This window comes from Corvus kubaryi, unplaced genomic scaffold (assembly GCF_017639235.1).
Source record: "Corvus kubaryi isolate FWS band 111438036 unplaced genomic scaffold, C.kubaryi_AGA036_p1.0 split3-37304, whole genome shotgun sequence".
NCBI lineage: Eukaryota > Metazoa > Chordata > Aves > Passeriformes > Corvidae > Corvus > Corvus kubaryi.
The window spans coordinates 3,233,177-3,251,845 of record NW_024582087.1 but is presented as its reverse complement, the minus strand read 5'-3'; the positions used below and the strand labels follow the sequence as shown (position 1 = coordinate 3,251,845).

Below are 18,669 nucleotides of genomic sequence, written 5' to 3'. Positions count from 1 at the left end.
ACGGGACCGGGACGGGGACGGGAACGGGGACAGGACAGGGACTGGGACAAGGACGGGGACAGGGAGGGGTCCGGGACCGGGACGAAGACGGGGAGGGGACCGGAATCCGGGACAGCCATCGACGCGCTCGGCGCTCGCTCCCTCCGCCCTGTCTCGGCACTCGCCAGTCGCGCCTGGGCAAGATGGCGGCGCCCATGGCGGCGTGCCGGTGAGCGCGGGCCATGCTGGCGCTGCTGGGCCGCGGCCTGGCGGGGCCGGCCCGTGCCGGGGCCGCCGTGCTGGGCAGGGCAGAGCCCGGTGAGGGGCGCGGGGGGCTCGGGAGGCCGCTGGGAGGGAGGGTGGAAAGGAAAGCGAGACCCGCTGGAGGAATTGGGGAGCAGCCGGGTCGGGGCCGGGATGGGAGCTGAGGATGCGGGGAAAGGGGCGGTCGCGGGGTCGGGGGTGGCCGGGGGTCACTCAGGGGACCACACACCGGCCCCGTGGTCTGTCCCCGCTGAAACGAGACAGGGGACCGGGTGACCTTGGGGGTACCCGGGGTGCGGGCAGGGTCCCGGCGGTCCCTTGGAGTGCCCTTGGAGCGGCGGTGGCCGAGCCGGGCACAGGTGAATGGCCAGAAGCAGGTCCTGATTCCAGCAGCAGGGCCCTGGAAGAGCAGCTGGAAGAGTTTGTTCTTGAAAGGTCAAAGAATGAGGAAGTCCTGGCTGGTGATGATATTCCCGTCTGTACCGAGCTGTGTCAGACAAAGGTTGTCCCCGGGCTTTCCCCAGGTGTCTCTGCCCCTGAGGTCTGACACTGGGGTGGTCCAGAGCAGCCCCTCCACGTCGCTCATGAGACTGAATTAATTGAGCAGTTAATTGAGCAGTTTAAACTCTCTAAATGAGCACATTTGCACAGGGAGCCCTCACAGCTCTCAGTGTGTGCAGTCTGTTCTGCCGCTCCGGCCTCAGCATTTGCTCACTCTCAAGCGGCACAGCTTGGTTTGTTTTAGCACCTTGTGAGAGCCACTCTGAACTATCCCACACTGCTCTGGGACTAAAGATGTGTCTGATCACTGATCACCTCAGAGGCTCAGTGCTCTGACCTCAGACAGACTGAGCAGCATCTGACACGTACAGAGCTGGAGAAGTGCACGCAAGGCTGATGTCTCTCTGTTTCTCCCACCCAGTCTGCAGTCCTGTGCTCCAGGCAGCCAGGGGTTATGCCAGACGTGTGACAAGGAAGAGGAAAGGTATGTCAAGTTCCACAGGACCAAATGTTTTACTGTTGACATGCTCAGAGTTGTATCCTCATGGCACAGAAATCATTCCAGAAATAGTTCCTTGCAAGCTCAGAAGTTACTCAGAAGATTCCTCTCCTCCTGAATGTGGGGAGATGAATGATTGTCAGTAGCAGGAGATCTGTGAGGGTCAGGAGGCCCTGGCACAGGGTGCCCAGAGAAGCTGTGGCTGCCCCCGGATCCCTGGCAGTGTCCAAGGCCAGGCTGGACAGGGCTTGGAGCAACCTGGGACAGTGGAAGGTGTCCCTGCCCATGGCAGGGGGTGGAATCAGATGGGCTTTAATGTCCCTTCCAGCACAAACTGTTATGGTATTCTGTGGCCTCTGAGCTCGGTGGATTGTTGTAAATACATGTACACCATATTGTAAGTCCAGAGTGCTGAAGGGAAGAGACTGAACCTGTTTTTTTCACTCAGTTCCTGCCATCTTGGCTGAATCTGCTCAGTTCTTATTTGGAGCACACAGTCAGTTTCCTTCAGAACATGTTTCCTCTGATCTGATTTGCAAGGTCAGAGCTCTGATTTTGTCCTGCTCTTCCTCAAATGTTTCTCTCTTTGTAGACATCCCCAGCCATCTGGATGACCTCCCTCCCACCTTGCTGAAGAAGGATTATGCCAATCTCCCGATAATGAACAGGTATGAACAGGGAGAGGGAATGGCTGCTCACTGCAGTTGTTTGTATCTTACATATAACCATGGTATGTGGAAGTTGTCACCTGCTCACTAATTAATTGTTAATGCTCTGTGGGCACAAAAATTGCAAAGTCAGTTGGAAAGTCAAATTTACAGACACAGTCAGTGGTCAGGGCTTGATTGTTTACTCCGTGTGAGCTCGAATGCTGGTTGCCCACATGCTCTGTGGGCTTTGTAGTCCATGGGGAAAAAAAAGGAAATAATCTTGAAATACTGGAAATAGTCATCTTGCAAATAATCTGTGCCTGTCTTGAACTCAGGTGATGGAGAGTGTCATTAAACAATTCAACATGAACTCAGCTGCTGCTGAATTTGGGATCTGGGGCTCAGCACTGTTGTGCTCTGATGCAGAGCTGCTCCTGTGTGGTGCAGGGAGGGCCCCCAGTGGCCCGACTGTGACTTTCACTGATCTCTGAAGGAGCCAGTCTTAAAATGAAATATTTTTGCAGCAAAACTGCTCCATACTCCTGTAATCTGAGCCATGATTTTGCTTAGGAGTGTGAGCACCAGTTTATGGCTGCCAGGTTTGGGAGGGGAGGAGAGTCCCTGTAAATTTGTAGAGTAAATTAAAGCTGAGAAAAGTGAGTATGTTCTGAGAACCTGAGCTCATTTCTGTTGTTAAATAGACTTGTTTCTAGTTTATAAGCTAATTTGCCATCTCCTTGCAGTGTGGATGATGTAGTGAAACGGCTGTTGTCCCTGGAAATGGCAAGCCAGGTCAGTGTCATTCTGCTTGCTTGAAAAAAAATAGATTTAATGAACACCTTTATGTGAGACTTGTCTATGTTGTTAAATGTCTTTCACTTACTGTATTTTTAAGTGACTGTAAATCTGGGGTGATGAAATACATTACAGTGATAAGTCTGGTTTGCTCTTAAAATTTATCACACAGTCTTCTTTATGGTAACAATTGCATATGAAAATGAGAGAAGAAAGTACTCAGGGGTGACAGGGCAATGAGCTGTTCTGTAGCTGCTCGTGGCCGACCCCCTCTGTTCTAGAAACCACTGCATGGGACAGCAGATGCTCATCAAGTTATTTTTACTTTCCATATGCCCAGAAAACAAATTAAACAGGTATGAAAGTGGCACAAAGATCTCACCATTCTTCTATGCTTGCCACTTGAGCTTGAAGAGATGCAAAAGCACTGAGTAAAGGTCTGAATTACAAAGCTTTTATCTGGGTGTTTGGGGAGAGAGCTGAGTGTCTCCGACCTCTGCTGTTCCTGAGACAGTGACAACCTCTTTTCTGTGACCCACAGAAGGAGAAGATGAAGGTAAAGACACAGCAGCTGGTGGAGAAGGTCAGGAGGTCTCCCAATGACAGTGGCTCCTTTGAGGTGCAAGGCAAGTTTGAAAAGGGAAGGATGTTGTTGGCAGATGAAACATCTCTGCTTCTGTTCAGCTGTTCCCACCCCAGCACTTCCAGTTTGCTGTATAATTCAGGAGAATCTCCTCCAGGAGAGCCCCTGGGAGGCAGGGAGCCTGCAGGATGCCCTGCAGGACTGCTCCAGGTCTGGAAGACTTGCAGAGGCTGCTGGGGTACTTCCAAATTCCTGCTCCACATCCACCCTCCAAAGGCAGAGTGTGCATTATTCTGCTTGGAGTGCTTCTGTGACATGAAGCACTGAGCTGCAACTGTTACCAAAATGAGCCAAATTCAGCCATGGAACCCAGATTTTTCTCTGCATCGGAGAGCTGTGACTGAAGCACAGTGGGGACAGTGCAGGGACAAAGGCCATGTTGCACTGACCAACACTGACCACCCCTTTGTCATCAGTAAAGCCCTTTGGTTCTGCAGGATGCCACCAACCCCTCCCTCCAGAGGGACATGGCTGCTGCACTTGGAAAAAAAAACCTTTAGTGCTGTCTGCTTCCCCAGAGCTTAAATCCCATGAGGTGAAATGGATGTCAAATCACTGGGAATTGAATGAGTGCAAGAGGAACAAATTCACAGATAAATTTATATGATGTGTTGCTAAAATCTTACCCTCTAATTAAGCAGCCTCATAACAGTCACAGCTCTGCAGGTTGTGTGTTGTGGGTTGTTGTGCTCTGTCCAGTGGGCAGTGGGGAGTGGCTGGTGTGGGCAGTGCTTGTTGGGGACAGTGTTTCCTGTGGGCACTGTTCTGCCGTGGGCAGTCCCTGCTGTGCTGCTGTGGGTACCTGCAGGAGCAACAGTGCTCAGCTGGCAGCTTGAGGCAAGGCAGATGAACGTGGATCAGCTGGGAAAGCTGCTGCTCTCACACAGCTTCTCTCTCTCTCTGTTCTTTTACAGTTGCTATTTTGACTGCCAGGATACGCACGCTCGAGGAGCACCTCCAGAGGCATCCCAAGGTAACTCGTGGATCTGAGTCCACACACAGCAGCTGCTCAGGTGGTTTTCTCAGTTTATAACAAAAGGATTTTAATGCTGGGGATTATGGCATTCCTAAGGAGGTTTATAAAATAGTTACAGCTGTTCCATGGTGCCAGTTTGGGGAGCTGCAGGCTCAGGCACAGCTGGATTTTCGCCGACTCCGTGTTCCGGTTTGTTACTGTAGTGGAGGAAATGGCTGAGCAAATTCCTTTGGGCAGAGTTGAGCTCCGTTTCTCATCACTGCAGATGTGGCTTCACAACTTAGTTTTCACTAATTAATGAAGGCAGCTGCAGTAATAAGCAAAGAGCAAAGTCCGTGCTTGTTCTGCTCATGGAAATGTTTGGTGGACAATGCTGTGTGAATGTGCCACTTCCCTGCCTGCAGCAGCCTGGGTTCAGGCCCAAATTTGAGACATCTCGACTGAATTTATGAACAAGAGATATTAAAGATTCTTTATGCAGGGCAAAAGGTGGGAAATGGATTGATAACTGCATCTGAAAGAAGTGCATAATTGTTACTCATGAAAACTTGAAGGGTACAGGGGAATAGAATTAAGCTTTCTATGACAAGCCAGAAGCTGTACCAGGAGTTGCAGCAAAGAGACCTTTTGTAATTCCTTGGCTGAAGCCTGTTCTTTACACAAATCACTCGTATAGGACAGGGAGACGTCTCCCATGACCTGCCCGGACTGGTGTGGCTCAGGCTACACTTGTGCCCTTCCAGAGAACAACCAGACAGTCAGAGCCAAGTCACAGATTATTTTCATATTTAATTTCTGGCGAAACAAAGGTAAATGCTTCTGTGTTATTCTGAAGCAGCACACTTCAGGGGAAGTAGGTTTTAGCCAGAAGACCTTCCCTGCAGCTTTGGCACAAACTGTACACAAGCTGAAAACAGTCTTCAGGGAAAGTGGAGCCATGAAACAGAGAAAGCAATTCCAGTGCAAAGTAAATGGTATCTCCTTGGATCATCTTGTGCTGACCTGATGTACTCGCAGCATCTGCCAACAGAAATTGTTCTAAGACTCTGTCCTTAACCTGATCGTTCCCTTTCAGCCAAAATGTGGTCTGTTCTCAGTAATTTATTGGAATGGCAGGACAGTCTGTCTGCAGTGGAGTGAACGTTGGGTGCTTTGCAGGACAAAAGTAACCGTCGGTGCATGCTGATGGATGTGGACCGGCGGAGGAAGATGCTGGGGTACCTGCGCCGGGTGAACTACAGCACCTTCGAGAGCACCTGCAAACAGCTGGACATCCAGTACAGCCCCCCCCAGCCCTACATCCGCCGTGTCACCAAGCGCTGGCTGGTCAAGAAGGCTCTCTGCATCAAGGTACAGAGCAGGCTGGACAGGGAAGAACCCCTCTGTAGAAGCTAGAAGTGACTGATAGCTGAGTCCTCCTAAGCCAGGCTTTGACTTTGATCCTGTCTCTAGAGAACTGCCTGAGCTCAGCCAAGAGCTCCATGGGGGACATTTATGTCATGGGCACTGACACATGCTGTACTCAGGCACTTTGGGATGGGCTACTGGTTTGCTCAAAAATGTTTTATTCAAACCAGCTTTTTTCTCAAATGCTGGTATGGGAACTGATATATGAGATAATTTGATGGCAGTTTGGAACAGAAGCGTGGGCACACCCACTGTCTGCCCTGATTTGCTCAGAATATATGGGTGTAACTGCTGCGTGCAGATCTTGGTGTAACTGAGCAGAACCAAAAGCTGGACGTGCCTTTGGTTTGTAAATGCTAAATTTCAGTCCAATGAAATTACAACCAAAGGACTGGACCAAAGGTGTCCAAGGAATGACTAGATATGGCGCTCAGTGCTCTGGTCTGGTTGACAAAGTGGGGATCGGTCACAGGTTGGACTCTGGTCTCAGAGGTCTTTTCCAACCTGAATGATTCAGTGATTCTGTGACTGGGTGGCTGTAACAGAGTAATCCCAGATGGTTCTCTGGAGCAAGGAAGGCACAGAGGGAGGATTTGATCTGGCTCCTGCTGGAACCGCTCTGCCTGCAGCAGACAGCCTGGGGAGCAGCTCTGCAGGCAGCTCTATCTCTCCTTTCTGCTTCCACAGGTATTCCAGGAGAAGCAGAAGCTGAAAGCAGCAGAGAGGCTGAAGCAGAGGAGAGAGTGGCAGGCGAGAGCAGGGGCAGCACAGGCACGGCAAGAGAAGCAGGTGCAAGAGAAGCAGGCACAGGAGGGGACTCCTGTGTAGTGGCACAGCCAGGCTGGCACAGACAGGCTGACAATAAACACCTGCCCAAAGACCTCAAGCCTCTGCTCATGTGATGTGGTCTGCGCCGTTCTGAGCACCTGGGAAGGGTAGCGGGTGGTTTAAGTGGTTTAGAAGTTTAATTTCAGGCCAGGTGCTGGGTAAGTCACTCTGTGAGGCAGGTCTGTCAGTGGGAAGAGCTCAAGGGCTGCCTGTGTCCTGTCAGCACAGCCAGCCCAGAAGTTTGTGCTGTCACATTTTCTTAGATATTTATAAACTGAAGCTTAAGACATTTAGATTGGACATTATGAATAAATCTTTCCCTGTGAGGGTGGAGAGGCCCTAGCACAGGCTGCCCAGAGAAGCTGTGGCTGCCCTATCCGTGGAAGTGCCCAAGGCCAGGCTGGACATTGGGGCTTGGAGCAACCTGGGACAGTGGAAGGTGTCCCTGCCCATGGCAGGGGTGGCACTGGATGGGCTTTAATGTCCTTTCCAACCCAAATCATTCTGTACATGCACAGGGGCCGTGCTTGTGTGCCAGGATGATCCACACATAGTCTGGGACAATGTGCACATGGATCGGGATGCTCTGCACACGCAGTGGGGATGATGCCCACACAGACAGGGAGGATGCACACAGGGACTGGGACGATGCGTGCAGGGACTGGGGTGATGGGAACACTCAGACCAGGATGACGGGAACGCGCACCGCAGACGGTGCGCACACGGACTGGGATGCTGCGCACACTCAGACTGGGATAATGGGAACACGCACCGCGGACGGTGCGTACACGGACTGGGATGCTGCGCACACTCAGACTGGGATAATGGGAACACGCACCGCGGACGGTGCGCACACTCAGGCCGGGATAATGGGAACACGCACGGCGGACGGTGCGCACACTCAGGCCGGGCTGACGGGAACACACACCGGGGATGCTGCGCACACTCAGGCCGGGCTGACGGGAACACACACCGGGGATGCTGCGCACACTCAGGCCGGGATGACGGGAACACACACCGGGGATGCTGCGCACACTCAGGCCGGAATGACGGGAACACGCACCGCGGACGATGCGCACGCGCGCCCCGGCCGGCCAAGACGGCGCGCCCCGATTGGCCCCGCGGCTGCCGGGCAACGGCGGCGGCGCTCCGGGTGCGGGGCCGTGCCGGGGCCGTGCCGGGGCCATGTCGACGCGGACGCTGCCGCTGCTGTTCCTGAACCTGGGCGGGGAGATGCTCTACATCCTGGACCAGCGGCTGCGCGCCCAGAGCATCCCCGGAGAGAAGGCGCGCAAAGGTGAGCGGCGGGCGCGGGCCGGTCACGGGTCCCTCCGCTCCCGGTGTCCCGGTGCCAGCGGCGCGCCGGGGAGCCGCTGGCGGTGTCGGGCTGGCGGCACTGCCCGTGCCCCCGGGCAGGGCTTTGCCCCCGCTCCCGCCTCCCCGGTAGCGGCTCGGGCTGCTCCGCCCGGCGGTGCCGGTTCCCGGGGTGCCGCCCCGGGACACGCAGGGACACTCGGTGCTGTCAGCGGAGGATGCTGCGAGCTAACGGCGTCAGTGCCGGTCCGGGGCAGGAGTTTCCTTACCCCGATTTCAGGGCTCCATCGCAGTAATTACCACGGTAATTATCACAGTAATCAGCCCTCAGTGGTTTGTGGTCTCCCCTTGGAAGCGCAGCCCGTTGCGTTGATCGGCTCGGTGAAGTTCCTGTGGTAAGAACAGCCCGAAGGTGTTGCTGACGCTGGTTTGGGAGTTTCTGACACAGAAGAAGAAACTGGAGTCCGTGTCGGTGTTTCTGTGCTAAATTCGGGAGTTAAAGCTTCAGAAATCACTTTTGGACTCAAAATAACTCAGGATTTGGTTGTCAGCCGAGGTCCTGGACTGTTTTTGGGCAGACCAGGTTGCTTTGCAGTGGGAAGGAGTTTCCAGGAATAAATTTGTAAACCTTGTGCAGACACAGCACATGCAGTTTTGTGAAATTAAAATACCAATACGGCTCCTGAAACCCTTGTCTGGCTTTTATACAATCCCATTTGGCCAAAATCCTTGTACAGACAGCCTCGTGCCTTCACATGGGGCACGAAACTCCAGCTCACAGCCAAGCACCTCTGTATTTACCATTGCAAATTACCACAGCTTTACTTTACAAGTCCTTGCATCTCTCTGTCAGGGGATGGGGAATGTGCCTCGGGAAGCTCTGGGATGTTTTAATAAAGAATCAACTTGATATGAGCTTGGTATTGTTATCCCTTCTGCCTGTCCTTTATGAAGTGCTAAACAATAAAGGGTTCACAGTGTAATTATTGTATTGTTTGTGAGGGGGCACTTGTAATTATTCAGGTGTGTCCTGATGAGGGAATGATCTGAGAGAAGATTACTGCTGTTCATACAGGGACAAGTTTAGGATTTTAGCTAAATTAAATCTTGGAGCATCTCAGCAGGAGAATTGGACTGTTTTAGTTTGTCCACACATGGATTGTTTTTTCTTCCAAAAAACTGTTGTGTTAATTTCACCGAGATGTGGTTCATCCACACTGAGGTGTTTGTTGATGCTTAAAGCTGTTCTCTCAAATACTGGTTACTTGTAAGGCAAAATACAGCTGAAAACTACCGAAGCTCAGTGCAAAGGGTAAAATTTGATGTGCACTGAAGCAGCAGGATTTTATCCGAGGGGAGGGTGAGGTTCTCATTCTGAATGCTCAGTGCTGAATGCTCAGTGCTGAATGCTGATGAGAAGTGACAAAATCCATTAGTTAGCTTATTTTTTATTTTCTTTTAATTTTTTTTAGTTTATTTCTTTTCTTCTCCTTACAACTCTTGTTCTTACATCTTGAACTGCTGTTTTGTTTTATATGCTTCGTGTAGATGAATGGACAGATGTGGACAGGAAACGAGGTACAGTAACTGCTGGCTGCATGCACCAGTCCAACCCCACATGCACACCTGGGGCTCATCGTGCCTGAACACCTGAGGCTGTTCCTGCAGCCTTCAGTCAGTGTCACAAATGAACAGTAATGCTCACCTGGTCCTTAAATGCGCTTTTGACCGTAAATCAGTGAAAAAACAGACCATATCTTAAAATCGTATGGCCTCAAAAATCAGCTGTTAATTTAACCAAGACTATAAATGGATCAAAACTTTTTATCCTGGTGGTCTTGCCTGCAAAAATGGTATTTGTATTTCTTTACTGTCGTTTTCATGCAAGCATGTAATTGTGTGAGCATCGTGCAGGTCGTTTTTCTGCTTAAATGCAGGAATATGGGGTATATTCCATTTTTCTAAGGTTTTGTCTAATTCATTGCTCAAGGTTTGGACAGGTGAACTCCAGGGATGATCAAAGGCATTCCCATCCCAGCTGCTTTACCCACCTGTGCTGGTGGTCACCTGGCAGAGTGATCCCCAAGGAGCAGATGCCCACACCTCAGCCAAGCTCACCCTGACTGGAGTGATCCTGGGAGGGATTGAGCCCTCGGGTGTTGCAGGGGAGCAGCCGAGGTGTGAACGCGTTTCCCTCTGGAATCTGCCCTGGAACAGGAGCCTCCAGCAAGGGCTGTGCTAAGGAATGAAGAAATGAATCTCTTGAATCTCAGGTTTTTGCTCTGTGAGCATGAGCAGAATTTACAGGGTCCTTCTGAGCAGCCCTTTTTTAAGAGAGATCAAGGTTGTGATTGAAGTTTTGCAAAATAAGCATCATTGGTAGGTTTTGATATTTGTTGAAGGTAAACACTGGTGTCCTGGAGCTTGCCCCAGCTTTTTTCCTACCATTACATCCTGTTTCCAAGCACACCCTTTTCCCAGCCTTTAACATCTCAGAAGTCTAGGAACAGATTCCATCCCATCCAAAACAACGAGGAGCCGCCCAGAGCCGTGACGTAGTGAGACAGGGGTGGCTCAGGGGCAGGTCCCAAGCTGATCCATCACTTCTCCTGTGAGAGAGAGCACTTTGCCTGTTCTCAGTGCTCTGGAGGATCTCGGGAGGGTCCTGGAGTCACCTCTTGGGGCTGTCACTGATGGTGCCGTGACATGGTTCCTTTAGGAGCCACGAGCCTGTGGCACACAGGCTGTGACTGTCCACAACTCGGAATGTTCCTTCTGCTGCCCCAAGCATCCTCTGGGAAGCACCAGCATCACCCAGGCGTAGCTCCAGTCTCGTGCCATGCATCCCAGCCAAGCAGGTGACACGTGCTGCCTGTCACCAGTGACTTGGCGTGGGGAGGCCAAAGGCACCGTCACCCCCAGCTTCAGTCCTGTCCATCACACTGGCTATACTGGTGTCCCTCCTCTCATCCCAGCTGATGACCACCCCCCGTCTGCTCAGTTGCTTTTTCTGTGTTGCTTGTGCCATGTCCCTGGGCCAGTGCTCCTGTGTCACCTGCCATGGCCACACTGGTGTGAGCAGCAGCTCCCCAGGGCCCCCTGAGACCTTTGCTGTTTCATTATCAAACATGTGAGAGATTTATTATAAATTTGCCCTTTACTGTGATTTTTTAATGTCTTTCTCAGCTCTTTTTATAGCCCACACAAGAGGTTTTAATTTAAGAAGATAATTTATGCCCATGGTTCACACAGACCTTCAATTCTGTTGAGAAATCAGTGTACTGGGACATGTCTGTCTCCTGGTGGCTTGAGTTCTTTGTGACTCTCCAAAGACAGGAGAAGTCTTTGTGTGGGCAGCACACACGAGCAGCTGAAAAATATTTTCCTTGATAGCAGTATAAAGCAGAAGTTTTTATTTTTGTCCTAATTGACTCCCTGCAAAATTAACTAAATACTAATATCTACTAGTACTAATATATTTTATTTTCTCCACAAAAAAATAGGGGATTTCTGCCTGGGATTGCAAGTAGGGATTGTTTTATGGCCAGTTTATTTGAAAGGAAGGGAGGAAGGAGGAATTTTTTTCCTGTTTGCAATTAGGTGTATTCATGATCCAAACTGCTCAGGAGCTGAGATCTGTCTGTGGTTTTGGGGTGTTTAAACCAGGACTAGGGAGCCCCGTCAGGTTCAGCGCAGGGGCTGCTGAGCTGTGTGTGACCAGTGCATGAGGAACCTGTAACCAGCAGGTTTAGGGAGGAGAGAGAATCACCTCAGGAGGCTCTTACCCTTGGAACACAGCTCTCCCTGCCCAGGCTCCCAGCAGTGCCCAGGGAGTTAATCCTCTAGGAAGAGGTGAAATGACAGGGAAATCACCTTTGTCTGTTGGTGTAGGACAGGTGTGGAAAGCCAGGTGTCTGACCCCCCAGGGAATCACTGGGGCAATAATTCAAAGCACTGGTCACTACCACTCTCTGTATGTTCACTTTTTCTCCTTTTCCTTTTTTTTTTTAATTATTTATTCTGAGATTTTTCAAATCCGCAAGAATTGTCTGGCATTGTAGGCTTCATAACAGTCATTTGCTTAGGAAAATCCACACTTGTACAGTAGTCTGTGACCTGACATATTAATTTACCTTTTTTTTTTTGTTAGAGAAATAAATGTTTGTTGATGATAACTCTAGAGTATCAGGGAGATAATAAAAGGAGCAGATCCAGCACAAAAGCTCAGATGCTGCATCTGCTTGAACCACTGCACTGTGTTTTCCATCTTGTTTGTATTAAGAGCTCAATAACCAGAGCACAGCTCTCACCCTCAGCACTCCTGAGCTCTAAGAACTCTTCAGTAAGTCACACAACAGTTCCATGGCTAAATTTACACAGAAAAAAATGAACCACAAGTCAGGAAGTTTGGAGTTCTGCATTTGAAACTCTAGGGCCTGCAGAAGTTTCAGCTGTGAGAGCCATAAATGGGTTGATAGAGATCTCAGGGATATAAATGCTTTATTAAATACCTGCCAGTGTTAATCCATTTGAATAAAGATTACAGAGCCCTGCAGGAGCTTCCGTTGAGAAGTTAAAAAATAGACTGATAGTGTCAGAGCGTGTCGAGGAACAGGCACAGCCATGTAGCTGCAATCTGCAGAGATCTACCACAATGCAAAACAGTCTCCTTGGGAAGCAGAACTGCAGCTTTTTTAGATAACAGCACATCAGAGCAGCATTATTTAAAAGTGAAAAGTGCCAGGCATAGCTGTAAAACCAGAACAACAAAGCCAGCCTTACTCCCACTGGGAAACAGGGACTGCTGCCTTCAGCTCACGTGGCATTTGTGCCCTGGGGGACATCAGCTGGTTTAGCCCAGGTGGGACTGGGGAAGTGCTGGATCCGGAGGTGCTGTTCCCCCTCTCCTGTTGTGCTCTGTCCCTGCTCTGCACAGGTAACCCTGGTGTGAACCTTGCAGCTGGGGTGGACCAGGAACGCGCTGTTCTGCAGCAAACCACAGAGCCTCTTTGTCTTTGCAGTTATGAACGACATCATCTCTGCCATGTTCAAGAAAAATTTCATGGAGGAGCTATTCAAACCCCAGGATCTCTATTCCAAGAAAGCCCTGCGCACTGTGTACGACCGGCTGGCTCACACCTCCATCATGAGACTGAACCAGGCCAGCATGGACAAGGTAACACAGACCTGCCACCTGGCCTGGCTCTGCTGCACTTCCCAGCTGCGCTCCAGCAGTTTCTGTTGCAATAATTAACCTTTGGCCTTACCATGTTGAAGCATTTTGGAACAGCTTTCCTTGTGAAAATGGTTCTCAGCCAAGAAAATCCATGGTGGCATCAGCTACCTCAGAACTGAGTATTTCTGCCTGAACAGCTAAATCTTTGATTTGAACAAGTTCACTAAGCATTCCTTAAGTTTAGCAGATGTTTTCATATATATTAAAAATATACACTTCTGTGGGTGTGGATAAACATCTGTATTTCTGTACTGACACCCACTGTCTTGCAGGCACAGGTGTTAGAGTTATTGCCTGCAAGCAGTGTATCCGCAGCCAATTCTGAAAAAAATGGTAGGAATGGGATTACCAGAGAGCCCTCCCCTCAGGTGTCAGTGCTGCTGAAATTCATGGAATCGCTGAGGTTGGAAAAGCTCTCCAAGAGCATCGAGTCCAACCTGTGACCAACCCCCACCTTGTCACCCAGCCCAGAGCAATGAGTGCCACATCCAGTCATTCCTTGGATACTTCCAGGGATGGGGACTTCACCACCTCCCTGGGCAGCCCCTTACAATGTTTAATAAACATTTCCATGGAGAAATTTTTCCTGATGTCCACCCTGACTCTCCCCTGGCCCAGCCTGAGGCCGTTCCCTCTCCTCCTGTCCCTGTTCCCTGGGAGCAGAGCCCGACCCCCCCGGCTGCCCCCTCCTGCCAGGGAGTTGTGCAGACCCCGAAGGTCCCCCTGAGCCTCCTTTGCTCCAGGCTGAGCCCCCCCAGCTTCCTCAGTCGCTTCAGGTGTTCCAGCCCCTTCCCCAGCTCCACTCCTTTCTCTGGACACGCTCCAGCCCCTCAGTATCTCTCTTGCCCTGAGGGGCCAAGAACTGGACCCAGCACTCGAGGTGTGACCTCACCTGAGCATTGGTGACTTTGGAGACCCAGCAAGAAGGCTGGGGATGGGACTGCAGAGGTCTTGTTCTTTTTAGGAAACGGAGCTAAAATGGTTCCTTGTGCCACAGGCAGGTGCTGGCCTGAGTGCTTGAATCCCTCTCTCCATCCCCGGGAAGTTTCCTGTGTGACAGGACCAACGTTCCCGTGTTCCTTTGCAGCTGTACGACCTCATGACTATGGCCTTCAAATACCAAGTGCTGCTGTGCCCTCGGCCCAGGGACATTCTGCTGGTCACATTCAACCACCTGGATGCCATCAAGGATTTCATCTCTGACTCCCCTGGCATTCTGAACCAGGTGGATGAGACCTTCCGGCAGCTGATCGAAGTAAGAATCCTCAGAAAAAGGGTGGGACACACTGTGGTTTGATTTTATGGGGTTTTTACCTCTTTCATCATCTTAGAGATGAATTACTACATTGGGGAGGGCTGTGAGTCAAGTGCTATTTTTCTACTGGTCCAGTTTAAATCAATATATTGCTTATTCAGCCTGATTTAAGTCTCCACTGATTTCAGCAGAAATTAAATCAGAGTTTTAGTGACAGTAATTACTGATAATGACCAGCAGCCCTCTTAGAGCATCTCTGCTCCCCCTGCAAGTGGATCAGAATATGCTGTATATACTGTGGATCAGAATAGTCAGATATTCTTGTTCCCCCTTTTCGTGGGTGGGACATGGAACACCTGTAAACCCTTGCATGATGATTTTCCTTTTCCAGACCTACAACTGTCTCTCTGATGGTGAATTCCAGCTCATCAGGCAAACACTCCTCATTTTCTTCCAGGATATGCACATCAGGGTAAGAGCCCAATACAGCTAGGCAGGGAGAATGACAGGGAGTTTGGGGCTGGAGTACAAAGGGATCTGCTTATAAACACTGCAGGTTTGGGTTTGTTAATTGTGCTTTTCAGTCATCTTGATGTGCTTGTAATTACACTCAAATTTCACAAATTGAGCACATCTACTACAATAATGCTGAATAATTCCACAATACTATGAAAAAGGGAATCTCTACTAGTATGATTTGCTGATTGATAAATCCATTTTTCCTTTTAGAAGAAACTTGATATGAAACCTGAGCGTGAAGTCTTGATATTCTCTAAATAAATTGATCACACTCACATGCACAAACAGGATGTAGTTTTTAATACAGTTTTTTTAATGTTAGATCAGTGTGCCCATCCTCTGGACCACAATTCCGCATCACTGGCTTTGTAAATACATCCCTTTACACACATCAAGAGCTCTAGGAAACCTTCTCCAGTGTGGGCAGAGAGGCTCAAGCTCAGATTTCAGGGAATTTGGATGGGAAGGTCCGCAGAGGTTTTCCCCAAGGTGTGATGTTGTGATGTCCTTTTGCAGGTCTCCATCTTTCTGAAGGATAAAGTGCAAAACTCGAACGGTCGCTTTGTGCTGCCAATCTCAGGGCCTGTCCCGTGGGGCACGGAGGTCCCAGGGCTCATCAGGTGAGCTGGTGCCATGTGTGGGGCTGCTCAGGGAGGAGCATTTCATTCCAGAGGGCTCAGGAATTCAGCTCAAACTGCCATTCCTGTTGCATGGATAGCTGAACCTCCAGTAAACACTATTTAAAGGGCAGGATTTGGGACTAAGTCACCCAGCAGTGAAATGCTGAGCTGCTTCTGGAGTTTTCTATCCCAGTAAATTAGCTGTTAGTAACTTATCCTGTAACAGGCATTTACCAATGTACAGAACAGAGTTTTATTCCCCTTGTGCAGGAAGCAGAGGAACTAGGTACTGAAAATCAGGACTAAACCTACTAAATGTTTCAATAGTGCCTTGTTTTTAAGGATATTCAATCACAAAGGAGTGGAAGTTAGAAGGGCTGAGTTCACCACTGCTGGGAATTACGTTACTCCACAAAGGGAAGGATCTTTTGAGCTTTATGGAGACAGAGTCCTCAAACTTGGAACAAATATGTAAGTAATTTTTGTTATATGTAGAAACCTGAACCAAATGCTGATGGATTGTTCTGAAGCACATCTTCAGCCTGGTGTGGTTTTGGCCTCTTTTGCTATTATTATCAGGTTGACTTTGTTACAAGGTGCTGCCCTGCACCAGGACATGTGTGGACAGTGTCTAAAGAGCTGTGGAAAACAGTAAAACTTTGATTTATGTCCGCAGTGGAGCTGAGGAAAGAATGTTCTCACGTGGTGCCACATTTTATGTGAAATAGGATTTAATGTAACCACAGTCAAGAAATCCTCTCTGTTCTCCACGTTTGCCTTAATGTAGATGTTCCATCCAAAGAGACCCATGTTCCTTCTTGCAGCTTTGTCCCTCACACGCCTTAATGCCTCACTGTGGCACCACACTGAGCTGTAACTTCTCATTGCCATTGTTCAGTCTTCAGAAAAATATCCTAAAATCCTGCATCCTGTGCTGCTCCCTCTGGTTCCTGTACCTCGTCCCAGTAACAGGCTGTTCTTCCCCATGTGTTTTCCCCTCTAGGTACAGTGTGACCCGGCCAGTGGAGACACATATGTCGGGATCATCCAAAAAGCTGGCATCCCAGGCGAAGGTCAGTGTCATCCTGTACCTATCACTGCTTAAACTGGCCAAATTCTTAGTCTCTAGATACGGGATAAGTTCAGGGAAGCTTTTCTGTTGTTTTCAGAGCCTCATGCAATCCTCCCTAGTCCTTTGAAGCCAGGGGAAGGGCACATTTTCCCAAAGAATCCACACGCTTGTGCAAGGATGTGCTTGCTTCCATTTTAATCTCAGAAAACAGAAAGTTTGCTTTACAGATTTTTCATTTGTCCAATTTAGCTGGAAAAGCATCTTGTGCTGAGTCTATAAATCCAAGCAACCATTTCCAATATCGAGCTGGTGATTACTGGTTATCTGCACAATCTGTCCCAGGAACAACAGGGAAATGTGTTTGTATCCCTCTGAAGGACATGTATGGAATATCAAAGCTCCTTGCAGCCCCATCTCCCAGGTAATTGCCCAGCGGGCCCCTTGCTGTTTCCTGCAGGAGAACATTGTCCCCAACCCTCTTGCTAAAGAAGAGCTGAACTTTCTGGCCCGGCTGCTGGGAGGTTTGGACATCCAGAAACCCGCTGGTGGTGAGACGGGATTTCGGCTGAACTTGTTCACGACTGACGAGGAGGAAGAGTATGCTGGAGTCCTTCTTGGTTTGGGTTTGGGGTGCCCTGTGGGGAGCCCTGGAGACCAAAGCTGGCCCTCAACAGCTTTAGGGTCAGACCAGCAGGTTGTTATCCTGCTCCAGATGTCTCCTGTGATGCAGCCTTGCTCCAAATGCCGCTGGCTGGGATCTGTCTGGAGGGACAGAAACATACCTTCAGCCCTTTTAGCAGGATGTTTTTACCTGCTTTTAATCTCAGCTACAGAAATATTCCTGCTCTTCTACACTTAACAAAAAAATTTAGGATGGGGAGAAGCCTCCAAACTGGGGTGAACACATTAATTTGCCAAGTAGGAAGAGCGGCATTGTTCAGACTTCATAGAATTACAGAATGGTTTGGGTTGGAAGGGACCTTAAGGGTCCTCTGATTCCACCCTGCCATGGGAAGGGACGCCTTCCACTAGACCAGGTTGCTTCAAGCCCCATCCAGTCTGGCCCTATGAGCATCCTCTGAGCATCATTTGTTCCTACAGGAGCTTCATGAAGTCTGATTTTTATCACTTCCTTGTACATCTTCATGGGATTAACCACTCTTTTCATGTTTTTAATCAAGACATGCGGCACAGACCAGACCAGAGGAGTTGTCCTACAAGGTTATCAACATTGAAGCCACGCAGGTATGTTACATGTTTCACATCACTGGTTCTCACCATCCCTGCCTTGCTAAGGACTGTGTTTCACCCAGAGCAGGGACTTAAAAATACATTTTTTCCCATTTCACTTAAGCTCATAACTAAGTAATGGCCAACTTTCTGCCAAGACAGTGGAATTGGTGATTATTTACTAAGAAAACTTGAATCCTGACAAATACCAGAGCAAGTGTTTAGCCGACTTGGGTGTAGAAGGGGCACGTCCCAGTCCAGCCCAGTCCCGGCCGCGGTAGCAGCGTGGGGACACCGGCGGTGGCTGAGCGCGGTGTCTGTCCCGCAGGAGCCGGGGCGGCGGGCGGAGCTGTCCCGCATCCTGGGGGAGCTGGAGGTGGCGGAGCCGCGCCCGGGCAGCGCCGAGAAGGGCGAGGACTTGCTGGCGCTGATGGACGGGCTCTGAGCGGGACACGGGGACAGCGGGACACCGGGACACGGGGACAGCGGGACACGGGGACACCGGGACAGCGGGACACCGGGACGCGGGGACAGCGGGACACGGGAACACCGGGACATGGGGTTATCGGGACACGCGGACATCGGAACATGGGGACATCGGGACACGCGGCCAGCGGGACACGCGGACAGCGGGACACGGGGACAGCGGGACATGGGGACACCGGGACACGCGGACACCGGAACATGGGGACATCGGGACACCCGGACAGCGGGACACGCGGACACGGGGACATGGGGACAACCGGACAGCGGGACACGCGGACACGGGGACATGGGGACATCGCGCGGGGCCGCCCCGCCTCTTCCAGCCGTGGGCGGGGCGGGGGGCGGGGCCGCGCGTGCGCGGGGGGCGGGGCGGCGCGAGCGGGCGCGCGGGAAGG

The 18,669-nt window shown here is 50.4% G+C and overlaps 3 protein-coding genes across 4 annotated transcripts in view; all 3 read left to right on the top strand.

Annotated features, from left to right (window-relative positions):
* Positions 1-160: 160 nt before the first annotated feature.
* Positions 161-6,600, top strand: MRPS15 (mitochondrial ribosomal protein S15). The gene is made up of 8 exons (XM_042015398.1): positions 161-297; positions 1,166-1,228; positions 1,836-1,911; positions 2,637-2,685; positions 3,230-3,314; positions 4,246-4,304; positions 5,466-5,657; positions 6,402-6,600. The coding sequence occupies exons 1-8, from the start codon at positions 222-224 to the stop codon at positions 6,540-6,542; spliced, it is 741 nt and encodes a 246-aa protein (XP_041871332.1). The 5' UTR covers positions 161-221; the 3' UTR covers positions 6,543-6,600.
* Positions 6,601-7,659: 1,059 nt separating this feature from the next.
* Positions 7,660-18,553, top strand: OSCP1 (organic solute carrier partner 1). Of its 2 annotated transcripts, XM_042015396.1 has the most exons (11): positions 7,660-7,839; positions 9,405-9,434; positions 12,878-13,032; positions 14,180-14,347; positions 14,739-14,819; positions 15,383-15,486; positions 15,829-15,957; positions 16,490-16,559; positions 17,016-17,155; positions 17,740-17,803; positions 18,117-18,553. In XM_042015396.1, the coding sequence occupies exons 1-11, from the start codon at positions 7,728-7,730 to the stop codon at positions 18,231-18,233; spliced, it is 1,170 nt and encodes a 389-aa protein (XP_041871330.1). In that variant the 5' UTR covers positions 7,660-7,727; the 3' UTR covers positions 18,234-18,553. The 2 variants fall into 2 exon arrangements, with proteins under 2 accessions (XP_041871330.1, XP_041871331.1); XM_042015397.1 differs by lacking the exon at positions 9,405-9,434 and having other exon boundaries at positions 7,665-7,839; positions 18,117-18,552.
* An 87-nt stretch (positions 18,554-18,640) lies between these two features.
* Positions 18,641-18,669, top strand: part of LSM10 (LSM10, U7 small nuclear RNA associated) — a 1,852-nt gene continuing 1,823 nt past the window's right edge. Inside the window, exon 1 of the mRNA XM_042015395.1 lies at positions 18,641-18,669. The gene's annotated coding sequence lies outside the window, so the exon portion shown is untranslated.

What these genes read in the sequence shown, in the direction of transcription:
- MRPS15 (XM_042015398.1), top strand. Translation starts at nt 222, where the DNA reads ATGCTGGCGCTGCTGGGCCGCGGCCTGGCGGGGCCGGCCCGTGCCGGG. An exon ending in TGTGACAAGGAAGAGGAAAG is followed by an intron (nt 1,229 to 1,835) that starts GTATGTCAAGTT and finishes CTCTCTTTGTAG; the next exon opens with ACATCCCCAGCCATCTGGAT. An exon ending in CCCTGGAAATGGCAAGCCAG is followed by an intron (nt 2,686 to 3,229) that starts GTCAGTGTCATT and finishes TGTGACCCACAG; the next exon opens with AAGGAGAAGATGAAGGTAAA.
- OSCP1 (XM_042015396.1), top strand. Translation starts at nt 7,728, where the DNA reads ATGTCGACGCGGACGCTGCCGCTGCTGTTCCTGAACCTGGGCGGGGAG. An exon ending in CCTTCCGGCAGCTGATCGAA is followed by an intron (nt 14,348 to 14,738) that starts GTAAGAATCCTC and finishes TTCCTTTTCCAG; the next exon opens with ACCTACAACTGTCTCTCTGA. An exon ending in AGCTGGCATCCCAGGCGAAG is followed by an intron (nt 16,560 to 17,015) that starts GTCAGTGTCATC and finishes TGTTTCCTGCAG; the next exon opens with GAGAACATTGTCCCCAACCC.